General features: G+C 33.5%; 1 protein-coding gene across 4 annotated transcripts in view; it reads right to left on the bottom strand.

The window, feature by feature from the left end:
* The window catches only part of LOC126893459 (probable elongation factor 1-delta), a 65,471-nt gene that overhangs the window by 26,634 nt on the left and 12,538 nt on the right, over positions 1-26,299 (bottom strand). For 2 of the 4 annotated variants that reach the window (XM_050663668.1, XM_050663669.1), the window contains exons 3-4: positions 7,644-7,718; positions 1,273-1,342 (exon numbers count right to left, since the gene is read on the bottom strand). In XM_050663668.1, the coding sequence (XP_050519625.1) occupies positions 1,273-1,342; positions 7,644-7,718 (145 nt within the window). The remainder of the gene's footprint in view (positions 1-1,272; positions 1,343-7,643; positions 7,719-26,299) is intronic. The other 2 variants (XM_050663670.1, XM_050663671.1) reach the window with 1 other exon arrangement.

Below are 26,299 nucleotides of genomic sequence, written 5' to 3' on the forward strand. Positions count from 1 at the left end.
CTTTATTGGTATTTGATTTTCGATGTCTAGGAATTTTTATTTAGATTTGCAATTGCTAATAATGGAGACATTATTTAAATCGCGAAACGCAGTGGCGTGCTATCGAGATGCTTCAAGCTGACAGAAGTCAAAGAGCCGTTACTGAGGTCCTCCACGAGAACAGAAGTGTCATTAATCGTTTGTGGTTAAGGTTTTAATAAACTGGTGATATTGCTGAACGTACAAGGATAACCAACCAGATTGAAGACCATTTTATTAGGATGCAGGCTTTACGGGATCGCACTGTAACTGCTTCACAATTACAAATGAGGCTACAAAAGACCCATCAGGTGTTTGTAAGTGGCCAAACCATTAGAAATAGACTGCATGAAGTAGGGATAAATGCTAGAAGACCTGTGAGAGTGCCTGTGTTATCCAGAGGAAATTGCGCTCATCGACTTCAGTGGGCAAAATAACAAGCAAATTGCGTTACACGTGAGTCCCGATTTGGATTTTCACCATAATATGATGGACAAGAATTTGGAGACGATCTGGTAATGCTGAACGATTGACCACCGTGCAGGAGGTTCATAGACAGCGAGGCAGCAGTGTAATGGTAAAGGGTGGCATCACTCTTGGTGGAAGAACTAATCTAGTTTGTCTAGAACGGTTTCTAAATGCAACAGACTACCGCGATAATACTCTCGAACCTATTGTTGTACCATTTGCACAAAAAGCTGGTCCTCAATTTCAATTAATGCATGACAATGCGCGTCCGCATACTGCCAGGGCCGTGCAAATATTCCTCGAAGATAATGAAATTGAGGTTTTACCATGACCTGCACAATCGCCAGATTTAAACCCAATAGAGCATGTATGGGACATATTGGGCACATGTATTTTACAACAAAATATTGCGTTCAATGTGCGTTTTTAATAGCAACTCTTTGACGGCCTCTCAATGGAGTGGAACAGAATACCCCAGCAGGACATTGACCATCTGATCATGAGTTAGCCTAACAGATCTGGGACAGTAATCAACAACCGTGGAGGTCATACATCATACTATCTTAACCTAAAGACTACTTTGTTGGGAGTTGAGAGGCAACAAATTAGGTTTTTACTTTTGTTTTGGTGACCATTTTTTGACTTACGGAGTTCTCTTTTAAAATTAAAAGCTATAGCGATAATTCTAAGAAAAAATGTTTATTTTTCAGTGTTTCTCGCTTTCTAGCCTCCACCTTTTCCTATCTCTTCTATCATATTTAAACAAAGGATTACATTGTTACTTACTTTTTTCATATTCAACTATTTTCTTCTCCATAAATTTTATGGCTCCAGTGTCTATGGAATCAACGTTTGACTAAAATTACAAGAATATTAATTAGTTCTTTTATTTGCATTTAGTATTATTAAACTTTGTTTTTAAACCAAGAGGAGTAAACTAAAAAGACAGATTCACACCCAAGAAAGTCACAAGAATTATCACCAAATACATATTTTTTGGTTGATCATGCCTTTAACGGTAATCCATAAATATGATATTATACTAATACGTCACTAAAGAGTTCTAAAAACAACCGTTGTTTATATAAAAACAGACTAAAAATCTAAAAATTAAAGGAATAACGCAGAAAATACAACAAATCGCTGATATAACTTAATTAACCTATGAAATGCCAATAGTGTCAAAATTTTATAAATGTCATCAGTGTCAAAATTTGATAACAGTGGAGTAAACTTGCCTGAGGTTGGACCAATTGCAAACAAGTTTTACGGTGCGGGAAATTTGAATTACTCCTCTTGGTTTAAAAACAGACAATAGTGAGAAGCAGAACGGCACGTCATAAAAAGCAAGTATTTGCAACAATTTTAATATAACATAACGCAAGAATAGATGTGTTAAAAGCATGCAACTAATTAACTACTAATATTCACAAATGCGTCCTTAATAGACATGAAACTACAGTGAAATATGTAAACCACTGTTAGTAAGACAGCACTTATAATTTTCCTGGCGAGAATAAATAATGTGGTTGAATGTTCGTCTACTGAAATAATGTTGACTAAATAACTTCTTCCGATATATGTCAGATGTTGGTATTACTTTAGCAGATTATGGCTTTGCCAAACTATGTCTGCATCATGTGAGCATAACTATCCACGCATTCAGTCGTTTTCTATACAAAATAAGAAGTGGTTGAATGCTCGAATATATGAATTTTACGGAAATAAAAGACAGATATCGAGCACTGAGTTTTATTATGTCTTACCCAAGTATACTTTCGTCAAAAAAGGAAGGTATCCTCGAATGTCATTAACATTTTTCTGAATGGTGGCAACTAACTTAACATTTAACAAATACTTAACACACACTAGACGAAGGACAAACAGATAATTGGATTGCCGGTACTTGGATACTTCTACATTTTGAAGATGGAGGTACAATGATCTTCAAAATGTAGGAGTACCCAAGTACCGGCAATCAAATTTATCTGTTTGTCCTTCGTCTAGTGTATGTTAAGTATTTGTTAAATGTTAAGTTGCCACCATTCAGAGAAATGTTAATGACATTCGAGGATACCTTCCTTTTTTGACGGAATGCCCCTGAGGATGCTCTAGGAGCGAAAGTATACTTAGGCAAGATTTAATAAAACTCAGTGCTCGATATCTGCCTTTTATTTCCGTAAGTTTCTATACAATTTCTCTATCCATTTCTTCTTTCCACATTTTTCTCATGCTATCTTGTTAAGTTTGAATAAAAATTATTTAACATGCATTCATTCTTCCGCTTTCTTTTTAACTGACCAACTATTTGTTCCATACATCGTAGCTGGTCTTAGGGCTGTTTTATATAATTTTCCCAATCATTTCGCCAACCAAAGATATACGTTTTCTCAATATCAATCAATAACATGAGTGTTTGTTTCGATACTTCCGTATTTTTCCATTAACTGCCTTATAATGAAAATTGCATCTGTTGTTGATCTGCCTTGCATAAAGCCAAACTGATTATCAGATATTTTGGTCACTTCGCAAATCAGTCTATCAATCACTCCTTGCCATATTTTCATAGTGTGACTAAGTAGTTTCTATAGCTTGTACATTGTTGTATATCACCCTTATTTTTGTAAACAGGTACTAATATACTGCTTCTCAATTCGTCTGGCATTTCTCCAACTTCCATAATTCTTTAAAATAAACCTGTTAGTACGATTTATTCCTGTCTGTCCTAATGCTCTCCACACTTCCCCAGGAATATCATCTGGGGCAACTCATTGATAGTTTGTTATTTTGGTGACCATTGCTGTTACTGTCTCCATGAACTCAACTAGTCTTCTGCCAAATTCTTGATTTAATAAACTGTCAAAGAACTTTTTCGATATATTTTTGACATCCTTTTTGTCACTTAGTATTATTAGTGTGAATTAGTAGCAGTAGTAAAAAAGGAATATCTACAATATTATTATTTCAATTAATAAACTACTGATGCATATGTGTTACAATGCTGATTAATACTAAAAAATATTATTAAACATATCGTCCCTGCCATTTCCAACTCTCGAATGTGAAAAGTGGTACTTTTCAGGAGAGCAAAATAACTCTTTTAGAGACTCCCAAATCAGCGAATTGACAAATGGGAAAATTTTTATATTTTTTTGTATGTAATGTTTAATCCTTGTTAGATTGATAACAAATTTTGGACTGCTTATCATTTTTTTTCTTTCCAAAAAATCACATTCGTTATTTTGCTTTTTGTATTAATCAAAGATTTATTTCGGTCCGATGATTCAAAGTTGCGAATGTATAATAGCCAATAACTGTATACTCAAATAATGAAAATCCGTTAAAATGAAATCATCAACTGCTTCACAAGAATTTCTTGGAAGCGATACTGAAACAAAATTCGCACAAATAGACCGTGATAGTCGTGACGTCAAAACGTCAAAAAAAGTTTTCTAAACACGTTGTGTCTAGGTACACGCTAAAATGTACGCAAATAAAAAAGTTAAACTTCATCAAGCTAGTGACTATTTAGTGTGGGCAGTGACTGTATATTTTGATACACGCTATTTTGATATGTTTAGTGTTTGTTTGATAGAAAAATATTTGTTATGACGTTTAATTCTACCAACTTTTTTATTTGCGTACACGGTAGCGTATACCCTAGACACAACGTGTTTGGAAAAATTTTGACGTTTTGACGTCACACTATCATGGTCCATTGTAAACACTTGCATTTAAGGCTGATTCTCACTAGCACGCAAGGCAAGTGCTCGGCATGGGCAAGGCATCGGCTCGGCAAGATACATTTTACATAAAATCTTATGCACTTCACGGGATGTAATTTACACTATGCGTGCCAGGCACCGGCAAGCGACGGGCTTTGCATGCGACGTTCTTTTCGAAACAATCTTTGCCTAGCATGTGCCGTGAAGGTCACTACAGTGTGAATACCTTACCGGCAAGCAATCTGCAATCTTGGTTATTTAAAATCAGTTTTATAAAGACGATAGAGAAAAGAAGTGTTTTGTTTTTGAAGAGGTCCCTCAATATGCGCCAATTTTTCTTCTTCTTTTGGCATCATAACTCTGGATGGGTCTTTGCCTGCCTGGCTATGTCCTTCCATTCAGATTTTTCTTGTGTACTTTTTCTCCATTGGAGATGTTCCAATGTTCCAACCATTGTTCATGGTTTTCATGTCATCTTCCACATCATCCATGCCTCTTGTTCTGGCCCTTTCTTTTTTTTTTCGCCTTCCTATCGGCTTCCATTGTAATATTTTCTTTGTTGTTTATTCATTGTCTTTTCTCTGCACATGTCCCAGCCATGATAGTCTTTGACTTTTCACAAATTGTACAATATCGTAACCTTCATTCAATTCATTAACCTCGTTGTTTCTATACTGATTTTCTAAATGCCGTCTTTTGCTTGCACCGGGCCATATACTTTTCTCAGTATTTTTCTCTCGAATGAACTGAGTTAGGCTTCATCCCTTTTCGTCATTCTCAGGTTTCACAACCATACGGGTCTAATCAATGTTCTGTAGATAGTCATTTTGATTCTTTTGTCTAATAATTTCGATGTCATCAATCTTTTAATAGCATAGTATGTACGATTCCACTCTGGAAATACGTGCATTTAATTTCGATACTTACGAAATTCTTCTGATTTCTGTGCCCCAGATATGTGAAGGCATCCACACGTTCAAGAGTATAGTTATCTATTGTGATGTAATTATCATTGTCAGGTGTTCTTTTGACGGTCATGTCATTCGTTTTTGCTTCGTTTATTTAAAGCTCTCTTTTTCGTGCTTCAGGATCAATGTTTTTGAACGCTTCAGTTAGTCGTGTTAAAGTGTAGAACTACATCGTCTGCATATGCAGTAATTTGTACTGTCTTGGTGTTTCATTGGTTTTTTTGATGGGTGACTATAGAAATAGGTTCAATATTATGGTTCAATATGCAGCCATAAGTTGTTAAATTCATTCACTGTCATTCGGTTATATTTAAGAAATTTTGTCTGATCGTATAAAAGTTCGGAATGTAAGATTGCAAATTCTCCTTCTTTTGTGCGTTTCTTTAGCATTTTAAGCACCCAACAACGTCTTTTTCTATTTCTGCAATATTTGTTTCCATTTTCTGTTTCTTCGTCTAATAGCAATTTTTATTAACGTTCAATTTCAACACTGTTCACTACACAAAGCAACCAACCCGCGGCAAGCCTTTCGCAGTGTGAATTGGCTCCGAAAACCTTGCCCGTGCCTTGCCGTTGCCGGTTCGGTTCCATGCACGTCTAATGAGAATCAGGCTTAAAGCCTGTCTCAGCAGTTTAGCATTTTCGACAGTTTAGAGATTATAATTGAATAACTGTTGAGTAAATTACAACACAAACTAACGAATGTGACACATTCGACATTAAGCGTTGTATAAATATACCTTTAGTTATATTTATCCAAAACAAAAGTATCGAATATAACCATTTTCGTCAGTTTGCAGTCAACTCAATGAAAAAATGTTCATATTCGATGGTTTAAGAGTTAAAGAGCATGTTTCCCGCGCTCCTAATCAAGCTACAATAACGAGAATTTGCCACAAGATATATCACGTATAATGCGAGGGCAAGGTATCGAATCTGAAAAACCCGACGATTTTTCACATTCGATAGTTGGAAATGGTAGGGACGATTATATAGGAAAGGATCACTTCAATTGTCACTACACCACACAATTAATGTCAAATATGCATTTTCAAAAAACAATTTGCTGTAATTGATGCATATTAATTGATTATTATATATTAAAAGGGTAGGTAAAATTTATCAAGAAAACTGTTATCAGATTTTATTCAACAGATTAGGAAAACGCTATAGAGACACCCATTTACAAGAGTGATAGATACCTTCGTTAATGGTTTGAGAGAGAGAGAGAGAGAGAGAGCGAAATACAAAAAGCTTTACAGTTAACAAGACCAAAATTGTTAGATGAAGCTATTACTATTGTTTTGGAACATAAAATCGCTAATTCAATTTCACGAGGCCGTAAGTTTAAACCATTGTAGAAGGAGGTAAACACAGTGACAAAGAAGTCTGGAAGAAATGACCTAGAAAATAATCCACGATAAGATGAAAAACATGAGCTAAGTTACTGGTACACTAGCATGCATTTATAAGAAATAAATAAAAGTCATAGTTCACATCTTGTACATTGATGGTCAAATTGATACCCAAGAGGGTTCGTTGTGAATTGATACAGGTACAATAAAACCATTGCATAAGAAATAAGGAGAACATCTTGGATTATCAATCACCTGTATCATACAACTTGAATAGTTACTGGTGAGATAAAATGTTGAAACCTCGGACTGTTTATATGGAGAAGGACCTCCTGAGAAAACTTAAAGGTGTACTAGATGTCACAATTGGAACTCACGCTCCCCTAGAAATCCACTGAAACCTAGGACCAAATTTCTAATCAATACTTCTCTGACCTTAACTCCTGCGTGACTCAGAGTCAAGAATGCAAACAGCATACACTGAATAATCTGGAAAATCGCAACAACGTGGTACATATTCACAGAACTCGCTAGAATCTACTTCTTTTGATACGATAGATGAATATTTCATTTAATCAAATTTATAATTTTTAATATTACAGATGTTGTAGAACGTATCAGCAGGCTCAAATGGAACTGGGCAGGACACGTCGCCAGGCTGAAAGATTCAAGTTGGACACGAAAGCTGATGTAATGGAGACCGAGGGAAGATAAGCGCAGTAGAGGAAGACCGCCTACCCGATGGAAAAATGATATCAGGCGAATTAGTAAAAACTGACAACAATCAGCACAAAACCGTGAAGTGTGGAAACAATTGGGGGAGACCTATGTCCAGCAGTGGACGTGAATTGGTTGGATAATGATGATGATAATTTTTAAAAACAATTTTCTTCAGATAGTTGTTGTGTCAAATAATACCTGTTATAGTTCACCTTGTAACAATTGAACTGATCATCAGCTATATAGGATGCTGCAATTAGGGGAATGTCATAAAAATATAGTCTTAATTTTAATACTTTTAGTTCATTGATATATTCTCTAAAAATATTTCCATGACCTAATTACAGCTTATTTTGTTATTACTCATACTGTAGGGTAATTTTACTCACTGTAAAAGTGTCCCTACTTTCGATTAACCTCTGACGAGCTTTTGCTACTTCACCAGCCAATGGGGTTAAAGCTGCCTGCACCAAAAGAAAATATTTTCAATACCCTATTTTATTCAAAATACAGCAATACAAATACAGATTTACTAGTTTTTTAGTTAAAAGAATTCTTGAATTATCATAAAATTAAAATAAACAGTATTTCAGCTACTTGTCACCTTGAATCTATAATTAGTTCAATTATAATCAAACAAAACTATTTTTTAAACATGTATAAAATATATAATAAATTGCCTCAACTTTACACCAACCTCTACAACTTTTATGCAAATACTATTTAAGTGAAAATTGAAAATAACATCAAATATGAAAATAACAATCACATCACTGACCCCTGAATATTTCTGTGAATCTTTCATTTCAATGATTTCTTATTACATGTGCAAGATCATTTTTAATGTTTCTTATTTAGTACATAACTTTCTGTTAACTTTTAATTTTGATATGCCCCTGGGGAATGATCTTTCTACTAAAGGTGCCCATATTTTTATGATGTTGGCGAATTCATTGACCCATCTAATTTTATTCACTGCAGCTCGAAATTGAACAGTTAACGTTAGAACTTCCCTTTCCTAAGATTGACCAGACAGAATATATGTCTGTGCCCGGAGCCTACTAAGATTGTTAAAACGTGTTTCTCGCCTTTTCAAAAAGAGTTTTTATTTCGCAGCTATCATCCCAGATATCTTAAATATTGCAGCCCAGGTAGCATATTTTTTCCACTCTTTCTAAAAGCTTGTAATTTATTGTAATTTGGGCATTTCTTGTTCTTATTAATGATCATTATTTTTGTCTTCTTACAATTTAGATTTAGACCATATTTTTTGTAACATGTTTACATTATCGATCATTCTTTGGAGCCCCTGCACACTTTATGCCAGCAATACAGTGTCATCTGCATATCTAATATTGTTTATAAATTGACCATTTACTGTAATACCATCTTCTAATTCATCCAGGGCTTATCTAAAGATGTTTTCAGAATACACTAAAACCGGCCATATCCAATGTGGCGACAGACCGATCCGGATATGAAAAAATCCGGATATCAAGACCACTTCTCTGTATAGGTATAGTCTCTGAAACGTTTTCTCCTTCATACTTTCCAGTATTGACGCCGTCAATAACTTTAGTCGATAGACACGTTTTATAGATTTTATAATACATTATTTCGCCATCTTTTAGTTCTTATGGGTCGCGATGAGAGGGTGCGTTGCCTAACAGCAGAACTGTCTTTCTCGGTAGATCCGGACGGCAGAACCGTCCGGATGTGGCAGGTTGTATTACTGTATATGTTTATGTAATGGGGGAATGTGTAGTTAAGGCTTAATCTGGCTATCCTAGTTTTTATGTTGGTGAATAACTTCCAAATGTAGAACCTTCAATTTAAAAACTAACAGGCAATCATGTTGCTGAATTTTGCCTATAAGCTTGACTTTACTTTATGCAACATTAAAAATTGTTTGATTAACACATTCTCGAGAGTTGTTATCCAGGAGAGGCAAAAATATACCATTTTAAAAATCAAGAGGTTACTGTCTCCGATCAGAGTCATGCTCATCTAGTAAAGTATCACACTGACTCCGATCGGAGTCATGCGCACAGAATGTGTTAAGGTGTGATATTTTTATGGGTAAAAGGTCATGTAGATATAGTAGTAGATAATCAAAAGGTTGACCACTTGGCTAAGGATGTAATCACAAATAGTGATACCTTAATTTTTATCAATAATAAACAGTAATAAAGTTACTATAAATAAAATATGCAAAAAAATTGGAGGAACATTGCAAAGAAATAATTTATATTTCCTTTAACATCCAAACCTTCCATTCTTTGCCTAACTATACAGGGTGAGTCATGAGGAACTGTACATACTCCTACCTCGTATAGAGGCTCATATGGGGAATAACAAATGACCATTAAAAAGTGTCTGCTCCCATTGTTTAATAATATACAGGGCGAGTTTCGGATTTTGACAGAAATTTGTATTCGTCATAATTTTATTTATTTTGGTCAATCGTTACACTATTACCACCCAATCAACTGATTTAGTCAAACTAGAAAAAAATCAGGTCCGGCTATAAAAAAATTAGTTCGTTTGTGTCTTAGAAAAAATTTCACCCTGTATACGCTTTTTGAAAACTCTAATATAAATGTTACAAATTAGACAAATAGGCAAAAAAAAATTCCCCACACGATTACTTAGTTTTTATAAAAAAATCAAATTTAACTATGAACTAAAAATTTGGTAAAGTGAACCATAGATGTAAAAAATAACTTTTATTACAAAAATTAATTTTTTTTAAACAAATATTTAATTTATGTTACCACCCAATCAACTGATTTATTTAAACTAGAAAAAAATCAGGTCCGGCTTTAAAAATTAGTTCGTTTGGGTCTTAGAAAAAATTTCCCCCTGTATACACTTTTTGAAAAGTCTAATATGAATTTTACAAATAAGACAAATGGGCAATTAAAATGGCATATTTATTTTTTCCCCACACGATTACTTAATTTTTTATAAAAAAATCAAATTTGACTATGAATAATTATTAAAAGTTTGGTAAAGTGAACCATAGATTTAAAAAAATATTTTTATTACAAGAATTAATTTTTTTTTAACAAATATTTAATTTATGTTACCACCCAATCAACTGATTTATTCAAACTAGAAAAAAATCAGGCCAGGATTTAAAAAATTAGTTCGTTTTCGTATTAGAAAAAATTTCACCCTGTATACGCTTTTTGAAAACTCTAATATGAATTTTACAAATTAGACAAATAGGCAATTAAAATGGCATATTTATTTTTTCCCCACACGATTACTTAATTTTTTATTAAAAAATCAAATTTGTCAAAATCGGAATTTTAACCTAAAAATGAAAAAAAAAAAAAAATGAAATCACGGTAACTCGCTACAACTCTGTTCCATTTTAATATTTTTTTTTCTGAAATTTTTACAGCACATATTTCTTACCATTGTGAAGACTATAAAAATTGTTTTAGACTTTCAGTCTTCTTCTCGTAAAAGTTATGAATTTTTAAAAATAAACGGTACAGATTCGTGAATTGCAAAGTTAAATCGCAAAAATGAAGTGAAAAAATTTAAAATTTGCCTATTTGATCACGTCTAGGTTAAACTATAGAGTCAAAGGGAAATGTGTGGGGAGTTTTAGATCTAGACGTGTTTTAGAAAAAAGAAATGGTGAAACTTTTAATTTTAAGAAAAACGTTGTTTAATTTTTTTTATTTTTATGGTAAAATTGCGATTTTGCGAAATTTGATTTTTTAATAAAAAATTAAGTAATCGTGTGGGGAAAAAATAAATATGCCATTTCAATGGCCTATTTGTCTAATTTGTAAAATTCATATTAGAGTTTTCAAAAAGCGTATACAGGATGAAATTTTTTGTATACAGGGTGAAATTTTTTCTAATACCAAAACGAACTAATTTTTTAACGCCGGACCTGATTTTTTTCTAGTTTGAATAAATCAATTAATTAGGTGGTAATAGTGTAACGATTGACCAAAATAAGAGACACATCGATTCGAGCGTTCAAAAATTATGACGAATATAAATTTCTGTCAAAATGAGAAACTCGCACTGTATATTATTAAACAATGGGAGCAGACACTGTTTAATGGTCATTTGTTATTCCCCATAGGGGCCTCTATACGAGGTAGGAGTATGTACAGTTCCTCATGACTCACCCTGTAGTAGGTTTGTCCCAACACACAATTTTTGTAAGGTCCAGAGATCATTACGAAACTGCTTGTACGGTTTTTTATGTGCATGTTCATCATTTGTACTGCAAGCGCCAGTTAACTTGGCGACAGCGAATACGCACAACGACACTGAGACTGATGATCATCCCATAAGCCACTGTGCAATGCGTCTCGCCAAGTTAACTGGCGCTTGCAGTACCTGTACCATAGTTGACAGGTCAGCCCAACAAGTACTTGTACCCCAGGCTGTGGGTGACAAATAGGTCGATTTCAGGATATAATTCAGGAATTTTTGAAACCTATCAGGTGTTGTAAAGGACGATGCCAGGAATAACTTCTACTAAAATGTAACCAAAAATATTGTGCGCTTTTTTTTAATTGCGATTTTCATTTGTTAAATTTGCAAATTTTTAATTATTTTTAATTTTGCAGCTTAGGATATTGATTTTAGAGAAAAACTTTTTAATAGAAAGTTGTAGTAAATTAAAAAACCTACAATTTGAAGTACGGTAAGTTTAATTTGGTTAATTGGTTATTGCAAAACAGCCTGCGAAAGGTCCAAAATGGCCGTTTTTTACAATTGCATTATTTATTGTACAAATATTTTTTTTTATTTTTTAAAGCTTTAAAATGAAGATCTTTCAATTCCAAACATAAAAAAAATTGAAAAGCCAGATTAACGAATTTGTTGCTTAGATATTATAAATTGTTTATCCCAAGAGGTCAAATGTCGAAGGCTATAACTTTTTGAAAAAAAAAAATCGTAGAGAGTTGGTGAAGCATCTAATCTCCTTCTAAAGAGTTATATTTTCATATTCTGATGTAAATAAATGCGTAAAAAATTTTTAAACCTCTAATTTTTGGGTTTGAAAATAAGGGGGCAAATTTCGTTATAAACATTTAGAGCTGAAGCGGCCCTGTACATCCTATGAGTTTTTAACTTACAGATTATTGTTGCTGAAGATGAAACAAAGATTTATAAAAAATAAAAAATTTCTACGACCAACTGAAGCCGAGATAATTTTTGGGTTTGGAAATAAGGGGGCAAATTTCGTTATAAACATTTAGAGCTGAAGCGGCCCTGTACATCCTATGAGTTTCTAACTTACAGATTATTGTTGCTGAAGACAAAACGAAGATTTATAAAAAAATAAAAATTTTCTACAACCAACTGAAGCAGAGATAATTGTTTTTTTTTTTAAGTCGTAGTGCCTTTATTTATAACAATTAAGAAATTATTTTACAGTCATTGACTAAAGAAAGACTTATATAGCTTAAAATAAAAATTATTATAAAATATAATTACATTTAATCATTAAAAATTATTTTTAAAATCGGTGCTTTTGCGAGCGGCCGAATTTTGCAAATCGCCCGGCTCGCTTCAAATCCGCGCAGTCGGAAAGTTTTTACGTAACTTGTATTAAATTTTGACAGAAAACAATTTAATAATATTACCATTATAATATACAGTCTATTTACCACTATATTTGTTTTTCTTGATAAACTTTTATATGTGAAATTTCATTTCTGAAGAAATATTACAAAAATGATACATATATATGAAATATATAACTATATTTTTAATTTTTTCATTGTTATATAAATATAATAATAATAATGTTACTTCTTACTATAATATACATACAATATAAAACTTTTTCTTCTTGTAGTGACTATTCTTTTTGGATTTCACATATAAAAGTTTATCAAGAAAAACAAATACAGTGGTAAATAAGTAATATGTTTTCTGTCAAAATTTAATACAAGTTACGTAAAAATTTTCCGAGCGCGCGGATTTGAAGCGAGCCGGGCGATTTGCAAAATTCGGCCGCTTGCAAAAGCACCGATTTAAAAAATAATTTTTAATAATTAAATGTAATTATATTTTATATTAAATTTTTATTTTAAGATAATATAAGTATTTTAGTCAATGACTGTAAAATAATTTCTTAATTGTTATAAATAAAGTAATAAATAATCTGTACGTTAGAAACTCATAGGATATACAGGGCCGCTTCAGCTCTAAATGTTTATAACGAAATTTGCCCCCTTATTTTCAAACCCAAAAATTATCTCGGCTTCCGTTGGTCATAGAAATTTTTTATTTTTTCATAAATCTTCGTTTCATCTTCAGCAACAATAATATGTAAGTTAAAAACTCATAGGATGTACAGGGCCGCTTCAGCTCTAAATGTTTATAACGAAATTTGCCCCCTTATTTTCAAATCCAAAAATTAGAGGTTTATAAATGTTTTACGCATTTATTTACATCAGAATATGAAAATATAACTCTTTAGAAGGAGATTGGATGTTTCACCAACTTTCTACGATTTTTTTTTCAAAAAGTTATAGCCTTCGACATTTGACCTCTTGGGATAAACAATTTATAATATCTAAGCAAGAAATTCGTTAATCTGGCTCTACAATTTTTTTTTATGTTTGGAATTGAAAGATCTTCATTTTAAAGCTTTAAAAAACAAAAAAAATTATTTGTACAATAAATAATGCAATTGTAAAAAACGGCCATTTTGGACCTTTCGCAGGCTGTTTTGCAATAACCAATTAACGAAATTAAACTTACCATAGCTCAAATTGTAGGTTTTTTAATTTACTACAACTTTCTATCAAAAAGTTTTTCTCTAAATCAATATCCTAAGCTACAAAATTAAAAATCAATAAAAATTGCAAATTTAACAAATGAAAATCGCAATTAAAAAAAAAGCGCACAATATTTTTGATTACATTTTAGTAGAAGTTATTCCTGGCATCGTCCTTTACAACACCTGATAGGTTTCAAAAATTCCTGAATTATATCACGTTTTTTCACCCACAGCCTGGAGTATTGTATTTGTCGAGTGCTGAAACAGAAACACTCAGACGGACGATGCAATGAACAATCATATTTTTGCTGGAACATATTTTGTTCCAGCCAACATTATATGATGGTTTTTCATTGTGTTGGAACAAACTTTATATCTTCTGCAATTGAACTCCATGGCATCTTGTTAGTTCTTATTTCCAAGAGTAAAATTACCTAGTTTTCCCGAACCATACAATCTCATTTCGCCAATAATGGCAATCATTATGCCAATATCAAATCCAGCCTGTTTTCATGGTTGTTATAAGTCTAACTTTTTTTTTTAAATAAGCCTTGAATACTTAACGATGTTATATTATTATAAAATCAAAATACTTATTGATATACATTTTAAACAATCAAATAAATATATAATTAAAAAATAGCTTAACCCCTTAATGCACAATTTTTTTGAAAAAGACCGGTAAAAAAAAGCAATTAATTTTTAATGTAAAAAGTGATCCTAGTGCGCAAGTCACCCAATTAGTTCTTGCATTTATCCGATTACTGAAATAATTGTCATGAAACTGTCATTGGACGATCACAATTTTTGTTGGAATAATCGGAAGGACGATGCGATGAACGGTCATTTTTTTTTGTTGGAACGTATTTTGTTTATTGGCCAGGAGGAGTATAAATACGCAAATTTGTCAGAAAGCGGCTCACAAGGAAGAGATACGTAGAAAAAGGATTATATTTTATACTACTTGAATAAATAAGTGTTATAGCTTACAATCCCATGTAAACGATAAATATCAATAAAACGATTGTTTTTTTGCTCTCACGTTATTATTTTCAATTCTCGATTGCATTCGAGTGTGAAAAATTAAAGCAAAAAGTATAACGCCACTCGAATTATCTCGAGTGTGCACAGTTTGGCCAGTTTAGCCCGCTTGAGTTAACTAGAGTGTGTACGTTAAGGGGTTAATTAGCAAATTATGATAGGTTTTCATAAAGACACAGATACATTGGACAATGCTCAAGGTCCGTTCTGATGAAGATAGCTACAAATGATGAATGACAGAACAAAATATTTGCATTTGCCTGTGTTGCCATGTCCTTATACTGTATGTTGTCAGAATCAAATATACAGAGGCAGCTTTGAAAAAGTATATTTTATTATTTTATGGATTCTGCTATTCTTTAACCTTTTGGCTGCCACCCACAATAAGAGGTTATTCTCCATATGCCAGCGAAACATTAGACACAAAGGTACGTATAGATATGCGCGCCGAACACTTCGCGCAGTGTGTGCGGTACACGTTCGTGGCGGGTTTCGTTAGATTAGTACGTGTTTTCAAGTGGCACACAGACTGTGCGCACACGATTCAACTTCTGTCGGCGCCAAGAACGCACAGCGTACACACGGCGCGCATATCTATACATACCTTTCGATGAATCATATGAAGAACGCGAGAGTTGCGTTGCACAGTGTTTCAAACTGAAGTAAACGTGATCGTAAGTACAAAAAAAAATAAATCTGAGAATGCCGAAATTAAGGGGTTTGTTTGTACTTCTCATGATGCAACTTCTCAGCAAAAATTGATTTTTTATGTTTGTTAGGGCCAGATGTATTAATGATCAAAAGTACAAAATTCAATATAATTTTATACATCAAATTTAAATCCTCAGAGGCTGCCTTTTACTTTGATTATTACTTCATTTATGTGGATAGCTAATATAAAAGTAATTATTTGAGATAAAAGTACATACTTTAAAGATTTAAAATAGCATAGTTAGCTTCACGAAAAGGTGATTTTGATATAATCGGCTGTCTAAAAACCTATACAATTTTTGAAAAAATTAATGTTTGACAGCGTATTACGTTTATTGTGCCATCTTGTGCCACATTAAATCCTTCACTAAATGAAAGATTACAATGTAAGGAATAAAAAAATATATAAGACAAACTGCGCAACTGAGTACATTGCGCATAAGTTTGCATCGAGCGCCACGCGCATTTGGTCTGAATTAATAATTGCACTCATACGTATTGTTTACATGTATGTCAAACACATGTTATTTGTTAGGGTTACGAAAAGAGATTTTAGTTTTGATGAAGTAGTGCTATTCCTCAATAGAGAATATACTCACTATGTAAATAACATACTCCTCAGTCCTAACCAAACTTAAACAAGTAGGTAACGGCACAGATATTTTAATTAATGTATTGTGCTGCTGAATTTTTAATTTCAAACATTTCGAAAATTTATGATTTTATCATTATGAATGAATAATATATACTCTTCAGTCTTAACGATAAAATCATTGATTTTAGAGATACATATTTGAAGTTTAAAATTAAGCGGCACAATACATTAATCAAATAGGTATCTGTTACATGTTTAACTTCAAATATCTCGAAAACTAATGACTTTATCGTTGCGAATAGTGTATGTGATTTACATAGAGAGTATTGGAGAATCGAAAAATTGCACTAAAATGGCATTTCCGCCAGTGGCGTAGAATTTGGGAAGGGTCAACCATTCACTGTCAAAACGTGACAGGCAGTCAGTACCACCTGTGGCCACTTTGTAAAAAGTAAGTTTATTGCTCAAGAACGTCGTGTACTACCAGTGCCCACGATGTAAAAAGTAAGTGTATTGCTAATTATCTCTCCATAATTATGAATAGCAATCAAAATATAATCGCCTTAGGCCTGGTCTTTTCACCTCTGAATAACTAATTATCATCATCATCATCATCAATGGTGCTACAGCCCTATGAAAGAGCCTCGACCTTCCCAAGTCTATTACGCCAGTCAGTCCTATCCTTTGCCAACCGTTGCCAGTTTGCTGCGCCTATTTTTCTCCCATCCTCATCTACACCATCCTTCCATCTGAGTTTTGGTCTACCCCTATTTCTACTTCCCACAGGTTGTGACATAAGGATTCTTCTAGGAGGGTTGTTATGCTGTGATCTTGCTAGATGTCCTGCCCATCTTAGTCTTCCTATTCTTATAAGAGATACTACATCTTTACCACCAAATATATGTTTATATCTGTGGTATACCTCGTAGTTGTACCTCCTCCTCCAAATACCATTTTCACAGATGCCACCGAATGGTGATGAACGAATAACTAGTTATCCGGAGGTTTATTTGACAGATCTGCGGATCTGCCGGATAACCTGTCGGATAAACTTCCCGATAACTAGTTATTCGGAGGTGAAAAGACCGGGCCTAAATTAAATGAAATTGCAAATATTCCTAAACTGCAATATTTTAGTAGTTCCTTCAAAATAATGGGATAATAAATACAAAAATGATCCGACTTATAACCGAATGTACCACGGGTCATGTACCACCTTTACATATAGCTGTAATTTGTTTTCTAGGGTTTCTATACAGCCGTAGCGTTTTCAAATATGAATAAATATAAAGTGCACTGTGTACCACATGTGGTACATGATGGCATGCACGTGGTAACTTCCTATAGTGTAGCTAATCTGAGCAATATAAAAGGCTAAATATTGTTTGAAAGACGCTTTTGAAAAAGAGTTGGCTGATAAACAGGAAGAAGTTAACATGTGGCGGAGTTTATTATTTCACTGGACTTGATAAGCATACAGATTTTTGGATTTCTGTAAACAGGAGCTGAGGTATTTATTTATAGACATCATTGTGAAAAACAGGTAAAGAAACATGTTCTTCGATCTCATTTTCTCTCGTTATAACCAAATATGTCTTGTTATAGAGGATTATAGTTCAATAGGAATTTCATGAGACACCTAATGTACCTCCTTATATTACCTCATAATACCCATGTTTGTTATAGAGAGAGTACACTGTATCTTCATCAGAACTGACTCTGGACATTACAAGAACTACTAAATTTTTATACTTTCAACAAAAAAATACCATTTTATTAACTAATATTATACAGGGTGTCCCGAAAAGATTGGTCATAAATTATACCGCACATTCTGGGGTTAAAAATAGTTCGATTGAACCTAACTTACCTTAGTACAAATGTGCTCATAAAAAAAGTTACAGCCCTTTGAAGTTACAAAATGAAAATCGATTTTTTTCAATATATCGAAAACTATTAGAGATTTTTTATTGAAAACGGACATGTATGATTCTTATGTCAGAAACATCTTAAAACAAAATTATAGTGAAATTGGTCCACCCCATAAAAATTTTATGGGGGTTTTGTTCCCTTAAACCCCCCCAAACTTTTGTGTACGTCCCAATTAATTCATTATTGTGGTACCATTAGTTAAACACAACGTTTTTAAAACTTTTTTGTCTCTTAGTATTTTTTCGATAAGCCAGTTTTTATCGAGATGCGGCTTCTTTTTTAATATATTTACATAAACATTTTCTGTGGGTTTTGCTCCTTTAAACCCCCCAAATGTTTGTGTACGTTCCAATTAAACTATTATTGTGGTACCATTAGTTAAACCCAGTGTTTTTAAAACTTTTTTGTCTCTTAGTCTTTTTTTGACAAGTCACCTTTTATCGAGATGTGGCTTCTTTTTCAAAATATACATAAAAATGTAGATTATAAATAAATTTTCAGATTATTAACAGGTCTCTATAATCGTACTTAACCATATACAAATATGTGGTGGATTCGACAAATATTCAAAATATCTCGATAAACACTAGCTTATCGAAAAAGTACTAAGAGGCAAAAAAGTTTTAAAAACATCGTTTTTAACTAATGGTAAGACAATATTAATTTAATTCGAACATACAAAAAAGTTTGGGCGGGTTTAAGGGAATAAAACCCCCATAAAATTTTTATGGGGTGCACAAATTTCACTTTAATTTTTTTTAAGATGTTGCTGCCATAAGAATGCCACATGTCCATTTTCAATAAAAAATCTTTAAGAGTTTTCGATATATGAAAAAAAATCAATTTTCATTTTGTAACTTCAAAGGGCTGTAACTTTTTTTGTGTGCACTATTGTATATAGGTAAGTGAGGTTCAATCAACCTATTTTTGACCCCAGAATCTGTGGTATAATTTATGACCAATATTTTCGGGACACCCTGTATATAATTTTGATTAGGTTCCTTTAGGTTGGTGGGTATTTTTTTTGTTTTGTTTTTTTACGATCCAGGCAGTTACATATTCAGATATGCTGAAACTTTTTTTGAGATTGTTGTTACTTTCTAGCTTGCTGGTTTGCACAAAAACAAAACATTGTTCTTTATACTTTTTCAGCTAAATCCAATAAAAAAATTATTGTTTTTTTACACATTATTATACTAAATAATTACAGATATTTGTTGTTTACATCTTAAAAAATTAAACCGAACTACTTTTTTAACAATTTTTTTACTTAATTTGAGGCGCTCAGAGCAACAGTGGCCTAACCCACAATTATTTTACCAAAACGCTTTTATTACATTAAAGTTATCCCTTATTTAAGTATTTTCAGATGCAGAGTGGCTCAAGCAACCAAAGCATTGGTGGCTCAAGCAACTGCATCTTTTTCTTTACGTTCCATCTCCTCGATAAAGGTTGGCAATGATCATTGCTATTCTAACTTTTGACACTACAGGCCCAAAGAGTTCAGTTGAGCTGCATCCAAACCATTCTCTTGAGGTTTCTCAGCCAGGACATTTTTCTTCCACTTATGCTGCTGCACCTTCCTTGAATCTTTCTCTGCATTATTAATTTTAGGAGTTCATATCTATCACCACATGTTATATATGACCCAAATATTGTAGTTTTCTTATTTTGATGGAATTCACTACCTCTCTACTGTTCTCTATTCTTCTTAGTTATTCTGTCTGTCCAGGAGTGCAAATGCTTGCAATCTATTGAGACATTGTTTATTAAGAGTTCATGTCTCCACACCATACAAAAGAACAGAAAATACATAACACTTTAGTACTTGTTTTCTAAGATTTAGCCTGAGGTCTACTACATAATATTTGTTTCATATTACTGAATGCACTTCTATTCTAGCCTTTTCTGTTCTAAATCTGATTTCTTTGGTATAATCATTTGTTTCATTAATGTTTGTCCCTAAATAGTTATAATTCTGAACCCGTTCTATCGTCTTATTATGTACATACATGTAATTGATGTTTCTAATATTTTTCTTTGATATAACTATGAATTTTGTTTTCTTTATGTTTAGTGACAGACCAAATTCTTCACTCGTTGCAACAACCTTATCTAAAATTTTTTGTAGATCTGTAATATTTTCTATTAGTATTGTATCATTAGCATAAATATCAGCATAATTTTATGGTGTGCATATTGAGACCTTGTGTCATGTTGAGCATAAATTCCTTAAACAGATTGCTTTGAAATTAAACATCTTGGACAACTACAATGATGCAGATTTACTTGCTACATTAAATATGCCACCCATCTCTATAGGGTGCGCCAAACCTCTGGTTTTCTTTGATTACGGCTAAACTATCAGATATACAAAAAAATGTTTATAACAAAACTAATGTGTACCAAAGACGTCTATAATTTAAAATTATTTTCTATTATACAGGGTGAGTCAGAACGACGGTATGAACCAAAGTTGCATTTTTTTTAATGGAACACCCTATATATTAAATCATTTTTGAATATTCTATTTAAAAATATGAAAAATTTATATAAGGTCCTATAGGCCTAAAGTTAATAATTTTCGAAATATTTACATTTTTTTTGAGAAAAATGGTAATATTTGTATGGTTGTGGATTATGTTTTCAAGGTAATAAAAAGTTAACTGATAAGTCAAAGTTTTTATATTATAGTGTTATTTTTAAATAATTTAATATCTTTTACTTTTAGCCATAAAATATACAGTGTGATCACTTTTTGCAAATACAAAATTTTCTCATTTGTTTTAAATGGGACACCCTGTATATTAGTTTTGCATTTTGTAATATTACAACCTTTCTTTTGGTGTGAAGTTGTATGTACCTAGCATGTTTCGTTTTGTAAATATTTAAAAAAAAACTATAGATTTTACGTTTTTGCGGATTTTTTATTATACATTTTTTTGCAAAAAAAAAATAATTATAATCTGGTTTTAGAAACATACAGTAAAATATCAAATATGAAAATAAAAACGTAATTAAAGATTAAAATTAATCGTATGGTAGTACAATTCAATTGAATTTATTAATATCTTCAAATTATTTTACAAAAAATATTTTACCATACTAATGAATGCATAAATTAGTTATTATTTACTAAATTAAATAAACAACCAAATTTTAAATCTACCCTAGTAATTTTTCTACCACAGCAAATTTCCTGTACCAAACTAATTGTTAGTTATATTGTATTTACGAGTTAGATCAGTTAATAACTTTTTAATTTACCTACATCTTGTGAACGTATAAAGTATGCTTAGAAACAAATGAACGTTATAAAAGTATATTAAGAAGTAAATAGTATATATTTATGTACCTACTCGTGTCACAAAAGCTGTTAATAATTTCTAATGGTTTCGCCCAACACAAATGTCATATCCACCAATTGTTCGGTTGAAAAATTAAAATTTAAAATATAAAAAAATGTTACAAAAATTTCAACTACAAAAGGTTTACCAGCTTGTGTGACACCAGTAAATACTATTTATATTAATAAATAATTTGGCTGATACATTTAACATTCATTTGTTTCAAAGCATACTTTATAATTATGATGTTCTCAAGATGTAAGTAAATTTAAAAGGTAAATTAAAAGTTTAACTAGTCTTACTCGTAAATACAATATAACTAACAATTAATTTGTTACAGGAAAGTTGTTGTGGTAGAAAAATTACTAAGGTAGATTTAAAATTTGGTAGTTTATTTAATTTAGTAACTAATTTATGCATTCATTAGTATGGTAAAATATTTTTTGTAAAATAATTTAAAGTCATTAAATTCAATTGAATTGTACTAGCATACGATTTATTTTAATCTTTAATTACGTTTTTATTTTCATATTTTGCTGCACACTTTTTCTTTTCATTATTAAATCGTTACTCATGATTAATAGACCAGGGCATTTAGCACTAAAAACACCCGAATAAATAGATTTTTAAATACAGCTCCTACAGACTTACAGTTTTTTGCATTATGTTTAGAATGACGTCAGGAAAAAAGTCTACCATTCAAAAATGGGTGGAAATGCATACCTGCACTGTAAAGTGCATAAAATGAATCCAATAACTAAAAAAATATAAAAATAAAGTCAAAATCAGTAAACTAAGGAACACAATTTATTATTTTGGGGATTTTGGGGTCACTGAATACGATTACGCCATCAGAACTGACCCCCGAATCACCTGGTGCCCAAGGTCACGGCAAGATACGTCATCTTCAGGAGTTTCGATGGTTTTCGAGACTAAAATCGATGCTAACGGATTACTCACGGGTCGCTAAATACGAATATGCCATCAGAATTGACCTCCGGAGTACTTGGTGCCCAGGGTCGCTACTAAGGCACGTCATCATCTGGAGTTTCGAGGGATTTCGGCACTAAGTTGATGTTACTGGATTCGGGGGGTTTTTTAGGAGTTAAACACGAATATGTCATCATAATAGATCTCTGGATCACCTGGTGCCCAAGGTCACTTCAAGAGACGTCATCTTCTGGAGTTTCGAGGGCTTCCGGTATCAAATTGATGCAAAGGGATTACTTGCGAATTTTTGAGGTCGCTAAACACGAATATGCCATCAGAATAGACCACCGGATTACCTGGTGCCCAAGGACACTGCAAGGGACGTCATCTTCTGGAATTCGAGTGCTTTCGGTATTAAATTGATGCAAACGGATTACTTACGGGTTTTTGGGGCCGCTAAACACGAATATGCCATAAAATTGACCTCCGGATTACCTGGTGCCCAGGGTCGCTACAAAGGCACGTCATCATCTGGAGTTTCGAGGGATTTAGGTACTAAATTGATGTAATTGAACTACTCTGGGGTTTTTCAGGTGGTTAAACCCGAAGATGCCATCAATACAGACCTTAGGATCACCTGGTGCCCAAAGCCACTGTAAGGGACGTCATCTTCTAAAGTTTCGAGGGCTTTCGGTATCAGATTGATGCAAACGGATCACTTACGGGTTTTTGAGATCGCTAATCACAAATATCTCATCATAATTTAATTACGGAGCACTTGTTGTCCACGATCGCTACTATGGCACGTCATCTTCTGGTATAAAAATAGATACAAATGAATTACTCGGGGGGTTTTTGAGGTCGCCAAATACGAATATACCATTAGAGCAGACCCACAGAGCACCTGGTGACCATGGTCACTGCAAGGGACGTCATCTTCTGGAGTTTCGAGGGTTTTCGGCATTAAATGGTTGTAAATGGATTATTGGAGTGTTTTTGGAATGGCTGAACGAGAAATCCGCCATCAGATCTGACCCACGGAGCACCTGGTGTCTAAGGCGGCTCATCTTCTGGAGTTTCGGGGGGTGTCGGAATTAAATTGATGCAAACGGATTACTCATGGGTTTTTGGAGTTGTTAAATACGAATGCACCATCAGAACAGACACCAGGGGTCTGGCGCCTAGGTCAGGTCATCTTCTGAAGGTTCGAGAGTGTTTGGTACTAAGTTAATGCAAACGGGTTACTAACAGGTTCTTGGGATTGCTAAACACAAATACGCCATCAGAAGAGACATCGAAGCACCTAAGCCTAAGGCACGTTATCTTCTGGATTTTCGAGAGTTTACGATACTAAATTAATACAAACGAATTACTCATGGGTTTTTGGGGTTGCTGAATACGAATACACCATCAGAACAGACACCAGAGCACCTGGTGGATAAAGCATATTATCTTATAGAATTTCGAGAATTTTGATGCAAACAAATTGCTTATAGGTTTTTGGGTTTGCTGAACACGAATATGAAATGAGAACCGACCCCCTGCGTTCCTAGTGGCCAGAGTGGCTGCTATGCACATCATGTTTTAGAATTTTGAGGCATTGTGACACTAAATTGGTACACACCGAGTATTCGGAGGTTTTCTGAGTTGCTGTTCAAAGAAATCATTCAAATTGGTAACTTTTTTTTTGCTATTTTACTTAGACCGTTTATTAAAATAACTAGGTTGTGCTATACAATTTTTTAATTGTTTATAAATATAAATTCAATTTATATATGACAGCATATCTCCTTCATTTATTTCAAAATCGATTTACTATATTTTATTTTTATAGTGTGATCCCTCGTGGTCACTAGATACTCCAAAGTCTTCCATCTAAGTCATATTCGTATTCAGCAACTCTAAAAACATAAGAGTAATCCGTTTGCATCGATTTAGTACCAAAACTCTATAAATTCCAGATATTGCGTGCCATTGGTACCTGGTACACCGGTGGTCAGGCCATGGAGCTGGGATGTCTACATTGTAAAATGGCGTACATCCTATCCTCCCTGCTATGGCATGCTGGACGAGCCATACAGCCTGTAGTCAACACCCCGAAGTATGAGCGGGAATACAAAGTGTACCAATACTCATACGCTTATGAAACGCACCTGGCGGATCGTAAGAGCCTTCACATTTTACTCATTTTCAACTAGTCTTGAGTGAAATGTCTTTAATCTTTCCTATCAGCCTCTCTTGGCTAACTCTTGTTTCTTCCGACCCCGAATGGCTATTAGGTTTCCGAGGGCAGACGGGTCACTATATTTCTTTCTACTACATACTCTTCACCGAATGATTGCCGGTATAAGCAATCCCCCACTTACTGACCAACGGCTTCGGGCGGATGAGTTGGTAAGTGGTAGGGCACTCTTTTGTCCTAGGGTCAAGAAATTGGCCCTAAAGGCGGATGAACCAATGAAGTGGTCAACGGCATAAGGATACGGAAGGGAACGGAAAACCACTGTATTAAAGGTCTAAAATGGCATTCCTAGACAATCATAATGGCATTTGAGAAAGCCCAAAGACACCTTACTGATCATGGAAGTCGGAAACCAAGATCCGGCAGGAGAGGTACACTTGAAGAATATGAGGCCTCTCAGGTCGTCAGCAAACGAAACCCTCATAATCAGAAGGAAACCAAGAAAACCATTGGTTCAGAAAAAATAGAAAAAGGAAGAACCCTAAGACTGGCCACATGGAACGTGAAGAGTTTGTATCAACCAGGTAAGCTCGATAACCTAACAGCTGAAATGGATCGCCTTAAGATAAATATACTCGGTATCAGCGACGTTCAATGGCCCGATTCAGGAAAACTAACCACAAACAACGGTATAATGTATTATATTGGTAACAATGATCCAAGACATCGATATGGAGTTGCCATACTTGTAGACAAAGAGACAAATAAATCTGTCGTTGGTTTTACCCCCTACTCAGAAAGATTGATGATGATTCAGTTACAAACATTCTCTAAAAAGATAAACGTTGTCCAAATATATGCACCTACTGCCGACAAAGATGAGGTCGAGATAGAAAGGTTCTACATGCAATTGAACGAAATCATAAGATCCACAAAAAAAGATGACATATTGTTGGTGATGGGAGATTTCAACGCCAAGATTGGAAAAGGAAAAGTGGATGGAGGTGTGGGAGAATTTGGCTTGGGAGAAAGAAATGAAAGGGGGGACAGACTTGTCGAATTCTGCCAAAGCGAGGAGATGGTAGTAATGAATACCTTATTTAAATTACCTAAAAGAAGACTTTATACCTGGATATCACCGGCGGATTCGGAAGATCACATTGTAAGAAACCAGATAGATTACATTTTAATCAAATCCAGATATAAAAACACTATAAAGTCTGTGAGAACATACCCCGGAGCTGACATAAATTCAGATCATAATCCATTAGTAGGCGTAATGAAGATAAAACTGAAAAAGATCCAAAAACAAACAAATATACAACGATTTGATGTCTCAAATATAAAAGAAGAACCTGTACGTCAGAGGCTAAAAGCAGAAATAAATGATAACTTAAAGAAAATCAAACAAGAAGTGATAAAGACAACAGATGTAAATGACAAATGGAACGTAATACAAGAAACGTTAGTAGAGGCAGGAAAGAAGATATTATCCACAAAAATAATAAAAAAACAGAGATGGATGACTTCAGAAA

This window comes from Diabrotica virgifera, chromosome 10 (assembly GCF_917563875.1).
Source record: "Diabrotica virgifera virgifera chromosome 10, PGI_DIABVI_V3a".
In the NCBI taxonomy this organism is placed as follows: Eukaryota; Metazoa; Arthropoda; class Insecta; order Coleoptera; family Chrysomelidae; genus Diabrotica; species Diabrotica virgifera.